General features: G+C 40.4%; 3 protein-coding genes across 3 annotated transcripts in view; all 3 read right to left on the reverse strand.

Moving 5' to 3' along the window:
• Positions 1-2,996: 2,996 nt before the first annotated feature.
• LOC134324077 (signal transducer and activator of transcription 4-like) lies at positions 2,997-8,001 on the reverse strand. Its single transcript, XM_063005729.1, has 6 exons — positions 7,963-8,001; positions 6,956-7,091; positions 4,722-4,768; positions 4,529-4,623; positions 3,968-4,101; positions 2,997-3,187 (listed from the first exon to the last, which is right to left on the reverse strand). Exons 1-6 carry the CDS (start codon positions 7,999-8,001, stop codon positions 2,997-2,999), a joined length of 642 nt encoding a protein of 213 aa, XP_062861799.1.
• Positions 8,002-8,395: 394 nt separating this feature from the next.
• On the reverse strand, positions 8,396-12,416 carry LOC134324078 (signal transducer and activator of transcription 1-like). The gene is made up of 7 exons (XM_063005730.1): positions 12,324-12,416; positions 10,119-10,270; positions 9,725-9,880; positions 9,541-9,633; positions 8,724-8,783; positions 8,598-8,627; positions 8,396-8,492 (listed from the first exon to the last, which is right to left on the reverse strand). Exons 1-7 carry the CDS (start codon positions 12,414-12,416, stop codon positions 8,396-8,398), a joined length of 681 nt encoding a protein of 226 aa, XP_062861800.1.
• Positions 12,417-16,098: 3,682 nt separating this feature from the next.
• Positions 16,099-20,286, reverse strand: part of stat4 (signal transducer and activator of transcription 4) — a 32,445-nt gene continuing 28,257 nt past the window's right edge. Inside the window, exons 20-23 of the mRNA XM_063006407.1 lie at positions 19,102-19,293; positions 18,968-19,010; positions 18,776-18,875; positions 16,099-17,009 (exon numbers count right to left, since the gene is read on the reverse strand). Coding sequence (XP_062862477.1) covers positions 16,995-17,009; positions 18,776-18,875; positions 18,968-19,010; positions 19,102-19,293 — 350 coding nt within the window. The 3' untranslated portion in view covers positions 16,099-16,994. The remainder of the gene's footprint in view (positions 17,010-18,775; positions 18,876-18,967; positions 19,011-19,101; positions 19,294-20,286) is intronic.

A 20,286-nucleotide genomic window follows, 5' to 3' on the forward strand; every position in this document is an offset into this window, starting at 1 on the left:
AACCTCTTATAACAACATGACGTTAAAATCCCAATAAACAGACAAACAAACAAACAAACCTCTTATAACAGTCCTCCAGTGTTCTGTAATTATTCCTGTTTTTTTCAGGTGCATGATCTTAAACATGTGTTCAGCTTTTCTTTAACTTATTGATATTAAAGTCATTCTTACTCATTCACAGTCATACTGGAACAGGAAAAGGCCTTCCCTAAACTGTTTCTGCAAAGTTAGAAGCACATAATTTATTCACTGCAGTAGAGAAGTTTGCTGGTGAAATGACACAATTTTGTTATCTTTTTCTAAAATACATAGAACTTAAGAGAACCTCTGCTGAAAACTTACAATAATTATGACAATAATAATTAAATAATGAAACAATATTTAACTACATAAAAAGATTCTGACTCGGGCTTCATAGTTTAAACCCCCAGCGGTGCTATAGGCCGAAAGAGAAGACACGACAAGACAAGATTCTATCATTGATCCTCATGGGGGGAAATTCGAGTGTTACAGCATATAAATATATTCTACCAAAACAAAATACGGTAGAATAAAATAAAAATATTGACTGATATAATGGCAGTTACTATTAAACAGCAGTAAAATAGTTACATTGAGATTCTACATGCAAACTGTGATTGGCTGTATGAGTATCTGAAGCCTTACGATGACTTGGTGTCCTGTTCATGTCCATGATTCCATAAAAAAAAAAAAAAAAACTGGACCCACCATCACCCAGACCAAGATAAACCATAAAAAATGAAATAAAATGAAATAAAGATTACAGCTTCTAGCACCCTTCCTACTGCTAAGAAATAAAATTAAACGCCACGAATTAAATAATCCAAAATGAACAGTTTTAACCAAGCAGCGTATTTTCAAGTTAAAAATAAAAGAACTTAAATTCTGATGTGAAGAAGCAATCATGCTAGTCACCGAAAAGTGCAGCTGCAGAAATTAGAACAATGTCACGGCATGCACGTCTCTTATCTGTGTATGCAAACTTTCAATGTATTTTACATTTTAATTACCATGAAAACGTTGATGGTAAACGTGAAGACACAATTTACCACGAGCGTAACATATAATTACAATCCATAGTGACCCAGAGCAGGATAAAGCGGTGGCAAAACAGACGGTGAATGAGTGAATAACGTAATTACGTGATCTGCTGTATGATACGCACCATTATTAAGTCTGACTTACTGGACTTGCTTTGTCAGGTTATGAGAACATCACAGGTTATATACACCAATCAGGCATAACATTCTAACTAACTGACCTGCGGCTGTGCAGCCCCATACACAACAACCCGTGATGCTCTGTGTATTCTGACACCTTTCTATCAGAACCAGCATGAACTTCTTCAGCAGTTTGAGCTACAGGAGCTCGTCTGTTGGATCGGACCACACGGGCCAGCCTTCGCTCCACACGTGCATCAATGAGCCTTGACCGCCCATGACCCTGTCGCCGGTTTACCACTGTTCCTAACTTGGAGCACTTTTGATAGATACTGACCACTGCAGACCGGGACACACCCCACAAGAGCTGCAGGTTTGGAGATGCTCTGACCCGGTCGTCTAGCCGTCACAATTTGGCCCTCGTCAAACTCGCTCAGATCCTCACACTCGCCCATTTTTCCTGCTTCTAACATCAACTTTGATGTTAGAAGCAAATGTTCACTTGCTGCCTGATATACCCCCCCCCCCCCCCCCCCCCCAACAGATGCCGTGATGAAGATAATCAGTGTTATTCACTTCACCGGCCTAGTCAGTATAAATACAACTTCACTTTAACATGAGCAGAAACATGCTAGAGAATGAACATTTCCCATGTTTCACTGATCAGCTTCATTCTAGTTTGTAAACAGAAACACATTTAGAATTTGATGCCTCCAACACACTCCAAAAAAGTCGGGACAGAGGCGCTGATAAAACATAGATGGGATGTGTTTTATCAGCGTTCCTATTAATTAGTCTTTTTAATGTTTTGGGAACTGAGAACACTAATTGTCGCACTAATTGTAGATGGTCTGCAGCAGACCGTGGTCGCTGTCGTCCGATTCTTCTCTTCATGACAAATCAGATTCTTCTCTTTATTGCATTTCACAAAATGTCCCAACTTGGGGATGGAAAGGTTTTATAAGTAGAATATGGAGATATATAAACCAGTTAATACAATAAAGTGAATATTGCTTTAAAAACCAAGGTTGAATTCCTGATAAACACTATTTATTTATGAATGGAGATAATATTACAATATATTAACATTTAAAGATTCTTAACCTAGTGAGACACAAAGGCTTGTAAAAATAGTGCTTACAACTAGCTTTAACATAAGCAACATACTACAGTGATGTACTGTTGTCAAGCAGAAAAATAAAACCTTCAACATGTTGTTAAAACGGCATTTTCTAGTTAAAACAACATATTTTTTCTCATTGAATCGTGTGATTTTATTGTGAAAAGTGTAAACCATCATTTTTGATGAAAAGTATGTCGTTTTAACAACATTGTATGTGTGTACGTGCTTTATGATTGCAAATTATGAAGTATGTTTTATAACATAAATTATAATTTTTAAATTATAATTGCTGTACAATACTCATGGTGTACAAAATAACAGTAACAGCAAGTGAAAAAGAAGGTTGGCTTAAAAATGACAACCACGTTTATTAATGTGCTGATTTCTAGTTCGTTTGGTTTCATCACAATCAAATCAATTAACGTTTTAATTGTGTGTTCTGTAGATACAAACCCGACTCCCCACGATCATGCCTTCATTTTGGGGTTATGGAAGTGGCCACTTTAGCCTAGTGTAAATTCTATTACAGTTGAAACTCTTGCTGATGGATGTTTGTTGGGAAAATCGGTGTTCCATCCCTCCGGAACAGTTCCAGAAAGCTGTATAGAGTTTATTCATGCACTGAGACACAGTTCTGCTGACTTTTGGGCAACCAGACACTTGATTTTGACACTTGATGTCGTCCACTCATCTCACTCGGTTCCTCTGCTGTAATATTTTCCGAATGCTTCATCTCTCGTTATCCCGGGGTAAAGAAACTTCAGCGGGTTCTCTGAGACAGATCCATCCGCCGCCACCTTATAGTCACGAATAATATCAGCAAAGGTCGTGGCATTGAGATTGTAGTTTGTGTAGGGCTCCGCCGTGGTGAACTTCATCTCGCCTGGAGAAATATACAAAAATCCCTTATTAGGCCAGAGTCCTGCACCCTAACTTACCAGAAATATGAGGACGCTGGAAGTTACAGCATTGCAACATGCTTTGATAAATCTTTCCATAAAAACATTCCAGCATTTTTCCAGCATTTCACCCGACTAATCTGTCATGTTTTACTATTTATTTTTACCAAACAAAAATAAATACGAAGGAACAACTCTATATGACAAAAGGTATGTGGACACCGTTCGCGGTGGGTACAACTCACTAGACAAAAGGTAGGAAACACCCCGGACAGGTCGCCAGTACATCAAATCTAGGGCAAATTGCATGTCTTTGTACGGGGAGAACATGCAAACTGCACAGAAAGGACCCGGACAGCTCCACCCGGGAATCAAACCCAGGACTTTCCTGCTGTGAGACGACAGTGCTACCCACCAAGCCACCGTGCCACCAAGTGCTAACATGGGGGAGCCTATACAGACAATGATTGACTTGTCCAAGGGTGTGGATTGCAGGAGCGGTTTTCTCATAACTGCTGCAATTACGACCTCTGCTGGCTGATCGACGGAGCTGCACAGAGACGGGGGATAATGGAGATCAGTGCGGATCTCCATATGAACCCGCCTGGTGCAGGTGAAAAGAAACGGTTGGTACTGCACACTTGCCGGAGGGGGCGTGCTAGTTATGACCCTCCTCAGACAGGATTGGAGGTCTGCAGTAGTAAAGGAAGTAAAATACAGGTTGAAAACATTTTTAAAACTCATATAAAAACAGCTCAACTTACCGTTTTTTCGCTCCACCCAGGTGAAAGTGATCGATCCCAGATTATTTTCACAGAAGTGCAACAGAAAGGTCCCGGATTCTTTATCCTTCAGCAGCTCTCGCACCGTCTCTTCACTTACAAAACCAATGACGTACCTGCAGACGACACAGCAAACGAAGCCGGATGAGGGTTTTTTTTTTTTTTGAGTATTTATCCAATACAAACCCATTACCAAAAAAACGTAATGTGACAGCAATGGTCTATTTCAGCAGAATCTGCATCGACAACTAAATGGGAATTAATAAGGCCGTCTGTTGACCTTTGCACTTTTGAGGTGGGCAAATCAAATATTTGTCCATTCTCAAAGACCAACTGCAGGTTATAAGTAGTATAACATAAAGTTATGACATCACAAGAGATCGCCTATATACCAATAGCCTATTGATTTTCCTACACCAGGACCCCGTTCTAAGCTCATTGAGGCTCCCTGGTGGGTCACAAACCTACAAACCTACAGTTCTCCAAATAACTACTCATATAATCGACATACAGGTATAGTTCTTCAGAGGAAACTTCTCTCACCCGTCAGCCCAAACAGGATGCAAGAACTTCCTAATGAGCACCAGCAGAGAGTCCAACCACTGCCAGAATCTGAAGCCCGTCCCTGGCATGTTCTCCTAAAAACCGAAAGGAGCGTGAACGCAACGTCCAACAGTAAAGATGTTTTTATCTGAGAGTATAAAATCAAGCTGAAGAAGGAATATTAAAAACGTACCTTGCAAAACTGAGACCAAGACACTTCACAGTCATCCGCACGTTCACCTTAAAACACGAAAGCACATAAACGTTTTGATATTATATATATTTGATATATATATATAAAAGGAAAGGAAAAATGTAAATAAAGAGGGAAAACAATAATTAGTTGGAAATGAATTCAGTTTAAAATATGCAATGATTTAGCTGAAATGGTTAAACAAAATTGGGACAGTGTGTGTATATACTGTACATAATGTACAGTACAGGCCAAAAGTTTGGACACACCTTCTCATTCCTGTGGTTTCTCTTAATTTTTTTAAATTTTCTACATTGTAGATTAATACTAAAGACATCCAAACTTTGAAGGAACACATATGGAATTATGTAGTAAACAAAAAAGTGTTAAACAAACCAGAATATGTTTTATATTTTAGATTCTTCAAAGTAGCCATCTTTTGCTTTAATGACAGATTTGCACACTGAAATTTTCTCAACCAGCTTTATTAGGTTTCCACCTGGAATGGTTTTCAATTAATGTTTGCGCCTTGTCTAGAGTGAATTTTTGGAATTTGTTGCTTTTTTAATGTGTTTGAGACCATCAGTTGGGTTGTGCAGAGGTAGAGTTGGTAAAATATAAAACATATTCTGGTTTGTTTAACACTTTTTGGTTCACTACATAATTCTTCATAGTTTGGATGTCTTCAGTATTAATCTACAATGTAGAAAATAAAAATAATCAAGAAAAAACATTGAAGAGAAGGTGTGTCCAAACTTTTGGCTGGTGTGTCCAAACTTTTGGCCTGTACTGTATATCTACACACTTCAACAACAAAAATCCAACAAAGTGAAGTCAGATGTAAAGGATCACAGTTTAAATCCAGGGTTTAAATCGTCATTACGGCACTAAACACACAGAAATGGTCACAACTGAAGCGTTGCTAGCTGAACTGCAAAAGCAAAAAGAACTTTTAAATATTACACATTCAGAACCGAGTCAGAGTGGTCAAGGCAAGCTTTGTGATATCCAAAATAATACTGCCCCCTCTATGCATACACTTTGTTTGCAATCCATGTTGTCCATGTTGGCAATTGCAGTTAGAAAAACCTTTACAATAATAAATAATTAGCTTTATGCAACATTGTGGGTTTTTTTTACCGATTCCTCTAGGAGTCTGTCATACATTTGTGGGTCATTCCTACGATTCGGTGCCTATTGTGTCCCCAGTACTGATCATTGTATTTATTAAGTACATTTTAAGCAATACAATTTCTAAGCATCTTACTGTAATAATTAACACTTTTAAATACTAAACACAATATTTTCTACCCCCCCAAATACAATGACTGTATACATACTGTGTTTATCTCTTGGATAGCAGAGCTTTTCCCATGATCCCCAGTGCTGTACATTCTGATTTAGTGATGATATATGAGGTTTAATCATAAAAATATCTCAGTCTTTCAGAACTGTTTAAAAGCTTTGATTAAGTCACTCTAAACCCTGGATTTATTTTCTTTATGAGTTTGATTTTATTGCTGATTATGAGGGTTTTTCACGCGTCCCTCAGGTTGCCGTCCACCCTGTTATCTCTTACTACTGTCTCTTATAATGAAGAGCTGTTTTACATACTGACATCATTTCCTGGAGGGAAAACAACTGTGGAAGATGAGCGGCTTATTAAACTCCTCATTTTAATGTTGTTTTTTCCACATTTTATCCTAAAAGTCTTATATGGTCAACCATAACATGTCCACCCTGTTATGGGATATATGAGAAAAATAATCACCCTAAAAAGCAGAGAATTCACTGTGCTTCTGAATCCACTTTTACACCAGCATGGTATTGCTCACTCACTAGCTAATGGCTAATTTTAAGTCAGAATGTCCACCCTGTTATGGTCCACCCTGTTACAACCTAATACGTAACAGGCTGGACGTCACAGTGTATATGAGGTGCGTGTGTAATTTAGCTTGACCAATATTAGTTTGGAAAAGTAGAACACGTCCTTTTTATAATAAAACATGAAAAACAAATTAAAACTGTTTTATTTTCAAAAAGTTTTAAGGTCCAAAAGGCACCAAATCCCAGGAACGACCCATTTAATAACTAAACAGGCACCATCACTTTAGGATTTTTGGCTTTGGGTTCTGTCTAGATTTGGTTTATTCACATGTGTGTGAGATCAGTTTGCCTTTAACATTTTGCTTTATTCATGTTTTTTTTTTTAATAAAGAGGTAATTAAACACACCAACAATTTTGTCTCTCAACACGTTTAGCTGTTGTTTGCTGAGGCCTCGGCCGACGGTGCAGGAGAACTGCCAGTTCAGAACCTCAGAGAGCTGCTTCCATCCGACCTTTGGTGGGTCAACGAAGAATGCCAAGTTCTACACACATATCAAACATTATTATTTACGTCCAATAAATGTAACGGAAAGCTTGCTTGATATTACAGAGTATAGTACCTGATCTTCAGTACTATTAATTAAGAGGGGAGGCCCTCTTAATTAATATATGGATGCCCAAAAAAGAGGTCATTTGGTAAACTAGCTGACGTTGGCATGAATTAATATGTAACTGACACAATCTAATTCAGAAGCTCAGTAGCAATGTCGCTTCTCAGCAAGAAGGTAAGAAGGTTCTGCACAGGCGCCTCTATCTGCTAATCAGGGTCCTTACACAGCATTTGAAGACGCCACCCACATAGTCCGGTCATCCCGCCCTAGCAGAACTGTGTCTGCTGCAGGCTCTGCCAATTATGCCCGCTTGATGGGACCCAGCCGAGTTTCGAACTGAGAATCTCAGCGCTGGTGTACTAGCAGAATATCTGGCTGCGCCACCAGGGCACCCCTGGGACTTCTTAACGTGGTTTGCATGTTCTTCCTGTGTCACGTGTGTTTTTTCCCACAGTCCATAGACATGCATTCAGGTTAATTGGAGATACAAAACCACCCCAGGTATAAGGGTGTGTGTGTGTGTGTGTGTTTGCCCTGTGATAGACTGGCGACCTGCCGGAGTGTTTCCTACCCCTCACCCAGTAATTCATCGCATCGTGACCCTGATCAGGATAAAGCGCTGGTTAAACAGAAGATGAATGAATGGAAGATATTCAATAATTTAGTGATACGGGCATAACACGCTGAACCCTTTATGCATTATTTTTATTTTTAAATCAAACTTTGTCCAGTATAACCAACATATAATTTGTATTGAATTGATATAACAAAAAAATTATGTAAAGCCTGTAACTCTTCTAACCTTGTTTATTCTGTTTTTAGGTTGTCGCAATTGGCTCATGATCTGTGGGGAATAAAGACAATAACAGCTCTGTTTTAGTATTTATACGGCCAACATAGGAAAATACAAACATATCATGATCTACGTTTGGATGTTGAGAGTCCAGCTAATGGAGACGCTTCTGAGCCTTGTTACTTGGAGCCTTATTTCTCAACGAAATGTCACAACGTTGTTTAACGTAACAAGTAAACCACAAGTGCTGAACTGGCACGGTGGTCAATCAGTTTGTTTTTCCAGCTGTGTCTTTACTATGGTTGGTGCTTTTTTAAAACTAAATAATGACACTGGGGGTCATAAAATTCCAAGCAAAGATGGGTCATGGCACACCTTCTTCCAAACTTCATAACAGCTTCTGGTGGGCCACCAAAAAATTAATATTAAACACACAATTTTGTCATACCAAGTGTCGGAACTCTGCAACAAAACAGCCATTCGATTCTTCCACGTTCATGATCCTAGTAGTGTTTCCCAAAACATTAAACCTCTGAAAGCTACATAAACAGATAAAAAAAGGGAAAAAAAAACATTCACACTGATAGAAAAAGATCTAAACTGTAGAACTACTAAATAATAAATATATACCTTCATGATTTTACCTTTTTACTGTATCATTCTCCGGTAAATCCCTTTGGAGAGAGAAACAAGAATATTTTAGTATAGATAGTGAAAATAAAAAATCTAAATAAATGATGTAAGGCTAAATCTTCTTCTTTTGTACTTACTTGTCGAAAGTAACCTTGACTTTAAGCTGCTCGTTTAAATCTGGTAACCTCACCAGCAGCCTGAAAATAAATGATTTATAATAATTACCGGAACTCCTGGAGGAAACCCACAAAGACACAGGGAGAACATGCAAAGTCCACATAGAAAGGACCCGGACAGTTCCACTCGGGAATCGAACCCAGGGTCTTCTTGCTGTGAGGCGACAGAGCTACCCACTGAGCCACTGCACCGCCCTGATTTTATTTCATTTTAGTTTATTTATATGCATTTTTCCAGGGCGGCACGGTGGCTCGGTGGGTAGCACTGTCGCCTCACAGCAAGAAGGTCCTGGGTTCGATCCCCAAGCGGGGACGGTCCAGGTCCTTTCTGTGTGGAGTTCGCATGTTCTCCCCGTGTCTGCATGGGTTTCCTCCGGGAGCTCCGGTTTCCTCCCACAGTCCAAAAACATGCAGTCAATTTAATTGGAGACACTGAATTGCCCTGTCGGTGAATGTGTGTGTGTGCGTGTGTCTGCGATGGACTGGCGCCCCGTCCAGGGTGTTACTGTGTGGCTTGCGCCCATTGAAAAGCTGGGATAGGCCCCAGCACCCCCCCCCACGACCCTGATTAGATAAGAGGTTAAGACAATGAGTGAGTGAGAGTGCATTTTCCTGCAATTTTCCTCCCAATATAGTCGTATCTAAGTCCCCAGCTACTGCTGCAGATCTTCACTTCTGACCGAGGAGGGTCGTGACTAACAAACGCCCCCTCTGACACATGTGCAGTACAGACCACTTCTTTTCACCTGCACCAGGCGGGTTCATATGGAGATCTTACCTGACTTTGACAGTAAACTGAACACAGATCCTCAGCACCAGCGGCGTGTGTGGATGCATGACAAGGCACGGCTGCCTTTCTACCACCAAAGAACTGAAAGACACATCATCACAAACACCTTCATACTTTCCTAGACCCTGAGCACAACGTCCATCACTAACTGTATCCCACAAACATGACTTACTTGATTAGAAGGTTTTCAAACAGTGAGCGCTCTTGTTCCTGCAGCGAGCTCAGGTCTCTGAAGGGCTCGTCGTGCTGGCTAAACCTTGGCGCCAATTCCTGGAGAATATTCAGCTGCTGGCGGACCTGCTGCAAACACTCGGCCACACACGTGAACCTGAGAATTTATTGTGAAAAAGAAGTGTTGTTATGATCCCTATTAGATACTAAACAGATATTTCAAGTAGGGTGTCCATATGTCCGGTTCTAGTGTGGACACACAGGTTTTTCATCCACCTGTCTGCAGTCTGCCTCAATGCCTGGACGGACTCGTATTCGTCCTCCTCTGGAAACAAACAAGACGGAGAGGAGACAGCACAGGAAAAAAAATGAATGATGCCCCTGAAGAACCTTACCAGTTTTGCAGCTGATCTAAGCAGACGCTGGCTGGACCCCCGATGCAGGAGATCTGCTGCCTCCGCTTCAACTCCGGAATCTCTTCTGATATCAGAGCAAACTGGATCTGATCCGCTAACTTCAGTGCACCTACTAACCCAACTGATACAACCTGGAGGCGCAGATAATTACGTAAAGACACACAAATACTGAAAGCCCAATAGGAACACCCAAAATAAAACCAAACGCTTGTTTTTCTAACACGCTAGCAAAACGGCCTGCAGCTTCAGACAGCTGACCAACACGGCTGTCTTTCATTTGGAAGGGATTGTAAGTGCTATGGGAAATTGGATGTGTCCAAATTAGGGGGAAATGAGAAGAATAAGTAAATAAATGAATTCAGAAAACTATCTTTGTGTCCCCCTATTTAGGACCAACTCAAAAAATGCAACACCCAAACTTCACCAAGGCTTTGGGACCACAGGAAGCACTATGTCAGGCTACACTACATGGCCGAAAGTATTTGGACACCTGACCTGTTGGACATCTCATATTAAAAACAAACAGTAGTAAAATAAAGGTGTTGCTTTTGGTGCATCAACACCACAGTGCAAATGGGGGTTCCAAACATCTTTACACGCAAAAACATCCAGTAGTGGTCACCAATTTAATTTAATAAGGAATTACAACCACAAATGAAAGCGTCCTATGACAGTGACACTAGTTCCTGGCACCAGGTAGATTCTGCAGTGGCTTTGGAGACTCAACTCATGCGCAAGGATGTGCTTTAGACCAGCAAACTAAGATTCCTGGTGTTAAGGAGGGGCACGGTCCATGTCTTTAGACTCTTTCATCACTGAAGAGCCCAGTAACAGTGTTCACTTGGATTCTTCTCCTACATTCTCTGACTGGGAGCCGATGGTTGACCCAAGGAAATCAGCAGTCACAGGGGAGACCACCCTGGTCTGGTGGCAGGGATTTCACAGCCAAAGCCTATCCCAATCCAGGCTGGAGAAGAAGGAGGATTGGGCTTTTGGCTGGCAACCTCACTGAGTAAAAAATCAAGCTTGTCACAGAAAAGCAAGTAAAGTACCTAAACTTCAATGGGGAAGTGACGGCACACCCCTCATGGGTTATATGATGAATGTGGATGAAAGCCAACAGGTAGTTCACACTTTGATGTGCCAGATCTTCTGTACACACACTTACATAGATCAGAACATGGAATGTTAGAAAACTCTACCAGACTGGGAGTTTGGGACAAGTGATCCATGGAGGGCTATTGGCTAGAAATCCTAGGACTTAGTAAGATTAAGTGGACTGGGCAGGGTAGTCCATTCACTACTCTGCCGATACAGAACATCACTGTCTGTGGTATCATGGAAGCCAATCAGTGATGAAATTTAGGTGCAGTTGGTGGCCTCAAACGGGGGCAGCTTGCTGACAAATGTTCCAGCTTGAACTTTTCTACTGGGTTGTGAACAGGACCCGAGCCTGCAGTACGGTTGTTGGCTTACCTCTCTGGCTTTATTCAGTCCAAAGCACGTCTCAGTATTAACTGTCTCCTTCTGATGGACGTCTTTCAACTGTACATATGCTTCAACCTCTAAGAACACAAATAAGATGTAAGTCTTTATGTCGTCTCCAGATCTGTTTACGTCTGGAATCACTTAAAGTCTACAATAAAAGAATAAAGGAAATTAAAGAGGGGATTTCTTTTATAGATCCTGAAGGAAATCCCTTCTTCAATTTCCTGTTGGATCAATAAAGTATCTATATATTTTTCCATCCATCCATTCATTCATCTATCAATAGTCTTGAGCACCACTGATTGTCCTGGAATCAGATCCATGAGACAATAAGTAGCCATTGAGTGTTTAGTATTTAATAAAGACACATTATGGCCATCTACATATAAATGTATAAACTTACACATAAAGTTTGAGTTTTACTTACAAATAAGTTGAAATGACGTTATGTGTGTTTATATATTTCTACAATACAAGACAAAAATTGTAAACTCAACAAGTTTATTTTTACTTCTTACTTGTATTTTGCAGATACTTCCTCTCAAAGTCATGTTCATTTAACAGATCCAGCAGAACTTGAACATCTTGTCTTAGTTCCTGAGAAGAATAAGCTCATTTAAGAATAAGTACATTTTACATTAACACAGACATAAATATAATACCTCTGCTACATGTACAACGTCCTTCTAGCTGTACCTGAACTTTCTTCTTTAGCTCGGTCACTTGGTCGTCCAGTTTATTCTGCTTTTCCAGCACACAGCAGTCCTGAGATGATCCTGCACCATCCATTACAGGTTCCAGGTCTGGGAATTAAACTAGATATGAGTCTGTCCTGGTAGGAATAAAAGCTACAACTGCCTTCCACCCAGTTACCCAGTTAGGAGTATCAAGAATTATATTTTGACCAGTCAATAGTACTTTTAAGATCTCTTCAAATCAATAACAGATAACTTAGACATCAATCTATCAAAAGTCAGATTTTTTAGGCTGTTAAAAATACTCGCCACATACAGCAGGTGGCGCAGTGTGTGTGGGTCCTGAAGACCTGGGTTTGATCCTCACCTCCCGTCACATAAACCTCCCGAGCAGTGTTGCCAACTTAGCGACTTTTTCTGGTGTTATTGGAGACTTTTGGAGACTCGAACGTGAAAACACACATTGTTCTGCAGTTACTGTCCTCAAGCACGGGCGGTCAGTATCACAGTCAGTGTTGCCAGATTGGGCGGGTTTCAACCAAAATGAGCGGATTTTGTTGGAAATTGGCAGGGAAAAACACACTTTGGCAGGTGGACAAAATTTGGGCTGGTTTGTAATTATTTTGGCAGCTTAAAATATAAATAAAAAAAGCTATTGCTAAAGCAGGTGGAATATAAATAGGTCTCCCTTCTCCCTACCTTCTCCCACCACATCCAACCCGTTGTCAAAAGTCTGATTGACAGGTTATTCTTTCCAGTCCAAGACACTGTTGCCACGCCCATCAATACACTGATTCATATGTTAGACAAGTGATTTGAGTTGAATATGAAGGTAAGCAAGTCTCATATGTACGAGAGGTTAAACTTTCATTGCTTGCAAGTTTATTTTTATTTACATGCAAAGGGTTGTGTGTCCTAACAAATCATGCATTTTACAAACTTGGCAGGCTACTTTAAAGACATGCAAGCAAAAAAAATTTGTCCTTTATAATGTATAATTACTGATCTGTACATTTTAAGATATTAATTTGTAGGTCATGATGGTTTAACTGGTTTATTATTTGTGAAATGCTAAACACCATCTGCTTATCCTGTGTTTTGGGCGTTTTTTCATGCATTTTGGCTGAAAATTACTGTCGCAATCTGGCAACCCTGCCCAGAGTAGCTCAGTATTTTCTTAAAAAACAAAAACAAACCACGAATTAACAGAAGAATGTTCATTTGTAGTTCTAAACATATTTAGGGTGTTTTTTTACCCACTTTTTGTCTCTCCCACGATGTTATTCCTCTTCTACAGCGTCAATTACATGCAAATGGATCATATGCAAATTAGGCAATGACGTCATTTAGCGACTTCTAGCGACTTTTAGGACAGCCAATAGCTACTTTCCTTACTGAGGAGTTGACAACACTGCTCCCGAGTACTCATCACAACCCAGAAACATGCAGAAGCAGGTCTGGCTGCTGTAGCCACCGCGACTCCGATCAAGATACAGTGTCAATAAGTTCTGAACTATTCTCAATGTGAGCTGCTTCTGGCAAGTGATTCTCACAAGTCAGCCTAATTTATACTCACATCCATCATTTTATTTACTTTCATTTATTGTTATGCACTTAGTGTGTCGCGGATTTTGCCTGTCTGTGCTTCTCCTTAATAAAAATGTTTATGGATCCACGTTCAGTAAATGATCTTATAATTCCAAAACTGACTATAATAACTCTTACCTGAGGACAGAAGCGCTGCAGATCTTTATTTATTTATCCAGGTTAGGAGGTGGTTTTCTCAGGTAAACACACCTACACAGGTGAGGCGATGACTGACGTTTCAACAAACCCAAACAAGGTGTTCATAAACCCCGCCCTCTTTGTCCCGTCATCCAATCATAATGCAATGCACGTTTGTTGGCCCGCCTTTGCTCAGGGGTCCAACAGTGGCAGCTTATCCAGCATCGTAACCTCAAAGCTACCACTGCTCTCATGGCTGTTAATATTTTTGCTGCATGTAATAATAATAATAATAATAATACATCACATTTATATAGCGCTTTTCAACAACCCCAAAACGCTTACAAAATACATTTAGTAATACAAGGAACAAATAAACGACAAACAAACAGGAAAAACAATTATACAAAAGTCAAAGTGACAACATATAAAAGACACTTATAGCGTGCAATTAGTAATACAGGGAACAAGAAAACAATGACAAACAGGAAAACAATGATTAAAAAAAGTCAAAATGACAACATATAAAAGGGGTTCGCTGCAGTAGGTTAGGATGGAGGAAGACTGTACGCAAGACAGAAGAGGTGGGTTTTAAGGTTGGATTTAAATGAGGACAGTGAGTTTGGTTGCTGAATATGCGAAGGAAGAGAGTTCCAGAGGCGTGGAGCAAGTCTGGAAAATGCTCGATCACCAAAGATATGGAGGTTAGAGGAGGGAACGGTAAGCAGACCAGCTGTGGAGGAACGAAGAGCTTGTAGATGTGGACAAGGTCAGAGAGATAGGACGGAGCAAGATTATTAACAGCTTTGTATGTGAGGAGAAGGATCTTAAACTGAATACGATACTTTATGGGAAGCCAGTGGAGGTTTTGGAGAACAGGTGTGATATGGTGATGAACGGCTGGAAATGAAAGCATGGATTAGAGCTTCAGCAGCAGACTGGGAAAGACATGGGCGGATTTGAGCTATATTGCGTAAGTGAAAGAAAGAGGTTTTAACAAGGGAGCTGACATGGGATTCAAGTTTGAGTAAGGAATCAAAGAGGACACCCACATTTCGGACCACAGAGGAAGGAGAAAGAACAACATCATCAATTACCAAAGTAAGGGGGGCAGCTTTATTATCGTCAACCAGCCCGGTTCTCCTCATGTTAAACATGTTAAAGCAGTAAAAACACACATAGGTTAAGATTGAGGTTGAGGTTGTTTCTATATGTAGGCAACTGTAGCCTTGTGGTTAAGGCACTGGTCCAGTAATCAGAAGGTTGTCAGTTCAAGCCTCACCACGCCAGGTTGCCACTGTTGGGCCCTTGAGCAAGGCCCTTAACCCTCAATTGCTTTGACTGTATACTGTCACAGTATTGGATAAAAGCGTCTGCTAAATGCCAAAATTGTGATGTAAATGTTTTGGGCAGTTGTAGCTCCTCTCACTCTCTGTCTCTCTCTCTCTCTCTCTCTCTCTCTCTCTCACACACACACACACTCACATTTAGTGAATGTATATGTACAGTTTCTCTGTGAGAATCCACTGCTTAATGCCTAAAACCTTTACACATTTCCAAGTACTCCATCTGACCCCCATCAAGAAAAGTTGGGACGGCCGCTCAGGTGGCGCAGCGGTAAAAACACACGCTGGAACCGGAGCTGGGATCTGGAATACATCGTATCGAATCTCGGCTCTGCCTGCCGGCTAAGGCTGAACGGCCACATGAACAACGATTGGCCTGTTGTTCAGATATGGGCGGGACTAAGCCGGATGGGGTCTCGCTCTCATGACTGGTGCAATTACGACCTCTGGTGCACAGAGATGAGAAAAGAGTGCTCTCAGGGTGTGTCTCTCCATACACAACGCTGAGCTGCACTGCACTCGTCAAAGTGCAGGTGATAAGATGCATACGACTGCTGCCCACGTGTCGGAGGGGGCGTGGGTTACCTTCGTTCTCCTCAATCGGAGCAGGGATCGGCATTAGTGGAGAGGAAGCATGACACAATCGGGCAAAAAAAAGGGAGAAAACGCATAAAGAAAATATTAAAAAAACAACTCAGAGCAGACTTTTAAAAATATTATTTTATTAAAACAGTCATTAAACTCGTCACGTTATACCAGAAATAAAAGAAAATACATAAACGAGGACTCGCAGAACAATCTGGCAACTTCAGCAACACCAACATTTCACTGGCTGATAAATCTTGAATCTGGTCAGAAACAGAAGCTGTTGATTCATTTATCACCCCGTCTCGACCTTTTAATGTCAACGTTTCTTCAATTCCATTTTAATATATACAGCAACAGCATGCAGATAAATCATCACATCCTGGAGTAAAACTGGTTTTTACACTCATCGGCCACTTTATTAGGAACAACGGTTCACCTACGCATTAGAGAAATGATCCAATCGACTGATTATGTGAGAGCAGCTTTAACATCAACATCATACATCAGAAGTTGACCGTTGCATGCTTGTTGGCACCATTAAGCTCAGGAATGGCTCATCTCCTGAGATTTTCATACATCCTGTAGATCGCGCCTCTTTCAAACAGGTCGACGTGATCGACATGAAATGCGCCCGCTGTTTCTTTAATTTGCGCTTTGTTACCACAGCACCGCAAATCTAGAAAGTTTTCATTCATCAGTAGCCAGTTTGCACCATTTTTGCATTTTTCCTTTTGTAACCTGCACTGTTTGTGAGGATGAGTGCGCAACCGAGCACAAAGAAACCAAAAACGAAATGTCTCCAGCGTCTCGAACGCTTGGCGGAAAATCACCAAAATCCTACCCAGGATCAGCGTGGTGTTCCTAATAAAGTGGCAGGGAAATGTATTTGGAATTGGGTCAACAAAAACAGATTTGTACACACATGAAAAATATTTATAATAACATTTGACACGTAATGATGTCAAGCACCGGCTGGAATAGAGGTTCACTAAGAGAAATCCATCAGATGGAGTCTAAAATGAACTGATCTGCAAGAAAAGAGAAAACAAAGACGAATCCGGGTTATGATTGTGTTCATAAAGACTTAAGATTAATTTCTACACATTTTCTACACAACTTTTCTAATTATTCTTCTGTAATATTTTAATTTAATCAAAAGCAAATGTTGACATAAACCTGTAAAAAAAACTGTACGTCACGGCTGTGAGAGTTTTGCGATGTGATTAGTTCTGGAAATGTTTCACTGAATAAATAGATCACGTGCTTCTTAATTAAAAAATGTTTAATAATTGAGGCTTCTAACTCTATTTTGGGCTTCCTAGACAAATAATATGACCTGAAATATATAGGGATGTAACAATGCACCACAAAAATAAAAAAATTCCACAATTCAAACTGGTTGGGATGTCAAATGAATCGATATTCACTTTAAACAGCAGAGGGCGCTGGCGCTATACACCTCGCCTGGTTGCCAGATTTTAGCCTTTTCAGCCAAATTGGGCTTAATTCAAAATAGTTTTGCATAGTTTGTACCTACATCAGAAATAAAAGGGCCTTCATTATTTAGATAAATAAACGATAATCAAATACAGTATTTTTTTTAAAGAGAAATAATTCCAAGGAAACTTTGTCATAATTTGTCTTCAATTTCATTTTGTTTAAAAAAATCGGGAAAAAATCGTAACATGAATCGTATCACATCATGGATAGAGTGTATCGTTACAATGGCGATCGTGTCCAAATACGTACTTTTCATTGAACTGGAAGCGAAAAGTAAGTTTTTGACGCAGCCCTCGGCTTCTTCACGTCACCTGACCACAGCGTGAACGCGTTGTGCAAAAGTAAAAGTCGTCCGTGAGAAACACCGTGAGCTGTATGTAGTTGTATTGATTAAACGACGCCTCGATGCGAAAAATTTACATAGATGATTTTTAGTAATCGAATTACTCGAGTTACTTAAGTTCCCCTGTATGATCGCTAGGACGCCTCGTATTGCGCCTAAAATTTATACACTACGTGAATGAAAAATATGAACTCGCTAAACACAAACCTTAAAGTGTGAATTTCACTGCAAATGACATATTTCACTAGAAACGATTTATTTCACGGTCCGTGACGCGTTTTTTTTGTTAAACCCTAATTTTCAGGCCGCTCAGGTGGCGCAGCGCTAAAACACACGCTGGAACACCAAAGCTGGGATCTCTAATACATCAAATCGAGCCACATGAACAATAATTGGCCTGTTGTTCAGATAGGGGGTGGGATTAAGCCGGATAGGGTCTCTCTCTCTCTCATCTGCTGGCTGGTTGATGGCGCCTGTACAGAGACGAAAGAGTGCTGATCAGGGTGTGTCTCTCCGTACACAGTGCTGATCCACATATGCACTCGTCTAGTGTAAGTGACAAGATGCATACGGCTGCTGCCTACGTGTCGGAGGGGGTGTGGGTTAGCTTCGTCCTCCTCAATCAGAGCCGGGGTCGGCATTGGTGGAGAGGAAGCATGACACAATCGGGCAAAAATTGGACTATTGGCACTAAACTCGGGAGAAAAAGGGAGAAAATGTATACCCCCCACCCCTAATTTTCACAATATGTCTATATAAACGATACATGACAAACTGTTAACAATAAAATGCTAAATAATGACCAAATTTAACATCGATCACATATTTTTGCAGGAGCTTACATATATTTTTGCAAGCCTCCCTTTCGATTTTAAACAATTGATCAACATTTGCCACCCACAGTTATGGCCAAAGCTACGGACGGAGGTACAGATATTAAAACAAACTCACAACACTTTCGATCTCGAAGTTGGTGATGTGCTGGCTGAGCATGCGAGACATTCCTGGGGACAGCGGGGGTTCCGGAGACGAACACTGTGGGGGAGTGGTGCTGAACACACGAACACAAAAATGGTGAGACGGGAGTCTTAGAAAGAACGACAATTAAAATATTAATACTGAGTCTAAGAATGTCCTACTTACTTCACAGAGATGGGAATGAAAATAGTTGATATGTACGGATAAACTGTAAAAGAAACATGCATGAGTCATTTTCAGTTATTATTCACTTAATAAAAGACTCATTTATTAATAATAAACCCACATATCTGACTGACCTTTGTGCGGATGACAGTTGTAATGTTTTCCAAACGCTTCGTCCTTCGGGATGTCCGGGTACAGAAACTTGAGAGGGTTCTCCGGAACGATTCCGTCTGCAATGACTTTATAGTCCCGGATAATATCGGCGAGGGCGAGAGCGCTGAGACGGTTTTTGGTGTACGGTTCCACCGAGATGAATTTAGCCTCACCTGAGGAAATAAGCAAATAAGCAAACGTAAACATCTTTATTAGGTCGTACCGCAGTGTCTGGACGGGTACGACGTCGGGCTGGCGATTACTTTCCAGTTCTGAATATCCTGAAGTGAAAATGTAATCTGATCACTGACGGTCATTGATTGAGAAAACAGTATCGGGACGCCCTTTATTTACATATTCTGAAAATAATATATCTTCATTAAAACAAGAATATAATAAGTGTCTGATGTTAATTTTATTTTATCTACTCTATAATTTGAGAATTAACATTTAAACAAATACACAAGCAAATAAATCCTTCATACCTGCCTATTTAATCTGTGCTGGAATGTAAAGAGTTAAAATAAAGAAGCCCCTTTGTCGCCCTCTGCTGTTTATAGAAAGAACGTCATGCTGCGGTTGATGAAGATTTTCAGAGGGCTGAGCAATAAAAATTCAATGAAAGGCCAATTTTCATTATGTCCCTCTAAATTTTATCTCTTTTAATTTAATTTTATGGCAAGTTCCGCCCGCAGTGACTTTGGGTGGTGATCCGTGGTGCCATAGAGGTAGAGCCCTGAAGTTAAGGACATCCTTTATGGGCAGTGGTAGCTTGTCGGTTAAGGTATTGGACTAATCAAAAGGTCCCTGGTTTAAGCCCAACCACCAGGCTGCCACTGTTGGACTCTTGAGCAAGGACTCTAACCCTAATGTTTCTGGATTGTTTACAATACACAACTGTAAATGCTTTGGACAAAAGTGCCATAAATATAGGAAGAATTTAATACAGTCATGTAGTTATGGAAAGGTCAGTCGCAAAAAGGTCAACGCTAAAGTTTGCAAATAATACATTTTAGTACATTAGACGTTTATTTCAAGAGTTCAAGAGAGGCTTGTGAGAGAGTACATGGTACTGAGTAGATAATAAGTGAGGTAAAAACATATTCTGATATACAGTTAGCAGTGTAGGGTTAATATAGCAGCAGAGATATAAATGAGTAATGTGC

Source organism: Trichomycterus rosablanca, chromosome 12, assembly GCF_030014385.1.
Source record: "Trichomycterus rosablanca isolate fTriRos1 chromosome 12, fTriRos1.hap1, whole genome shotgun sequence".
Lineage (NCBI taxonomy): Eukaryota > Metazoa > Chordata > Actinopteri > Siluriformes > Trichomycteridae > Trichomycterus > Trichomycterus rosablanca.

Coding starts and splice junctions, on each gene's coding strand:
- LOC134324077 (XM_063005729.1), bottom strand. CDS start 8,001: ATGAGCCAATTGCGACAACCTAAAAACAGAATAAACAAG. Junction 7,092..7,962: donor CTAAAAACAGAATAAACAAG/GTTAGAAGAGTT, acceptor ATATGTGTGTAG/AACTTGGCATTCTTCGTTGA. Junction 4,769..6,955: donor GTTGAGAGACAAAATTGTTG/GTGTGTTTAATT, acceptor TCGTGTTTTAAG/GTGAACGTGCGGATGACTGT.
- LOC134324078 (XM_063005730.1), bottom strand. CDS start 12,416: ATGGATGGTGCAGGATCATCTCAGGACTGCTGTGTGCTGGAAAAGCAG. Junction 8,628..8,723: donor GTCAAGGTTACTTTCGACAA/GTAAGTACAAAA, acceptor CTCTCTCCAAAG/GGATTTACCGGAGAATGATA. Junction 8,493..8,597: donor GAGAATGATACAGTAAAAAG/GTAAAATCATGA, acceptor CTGTTTATGTAG/CTTTCAGAGGTTTAATGTTT.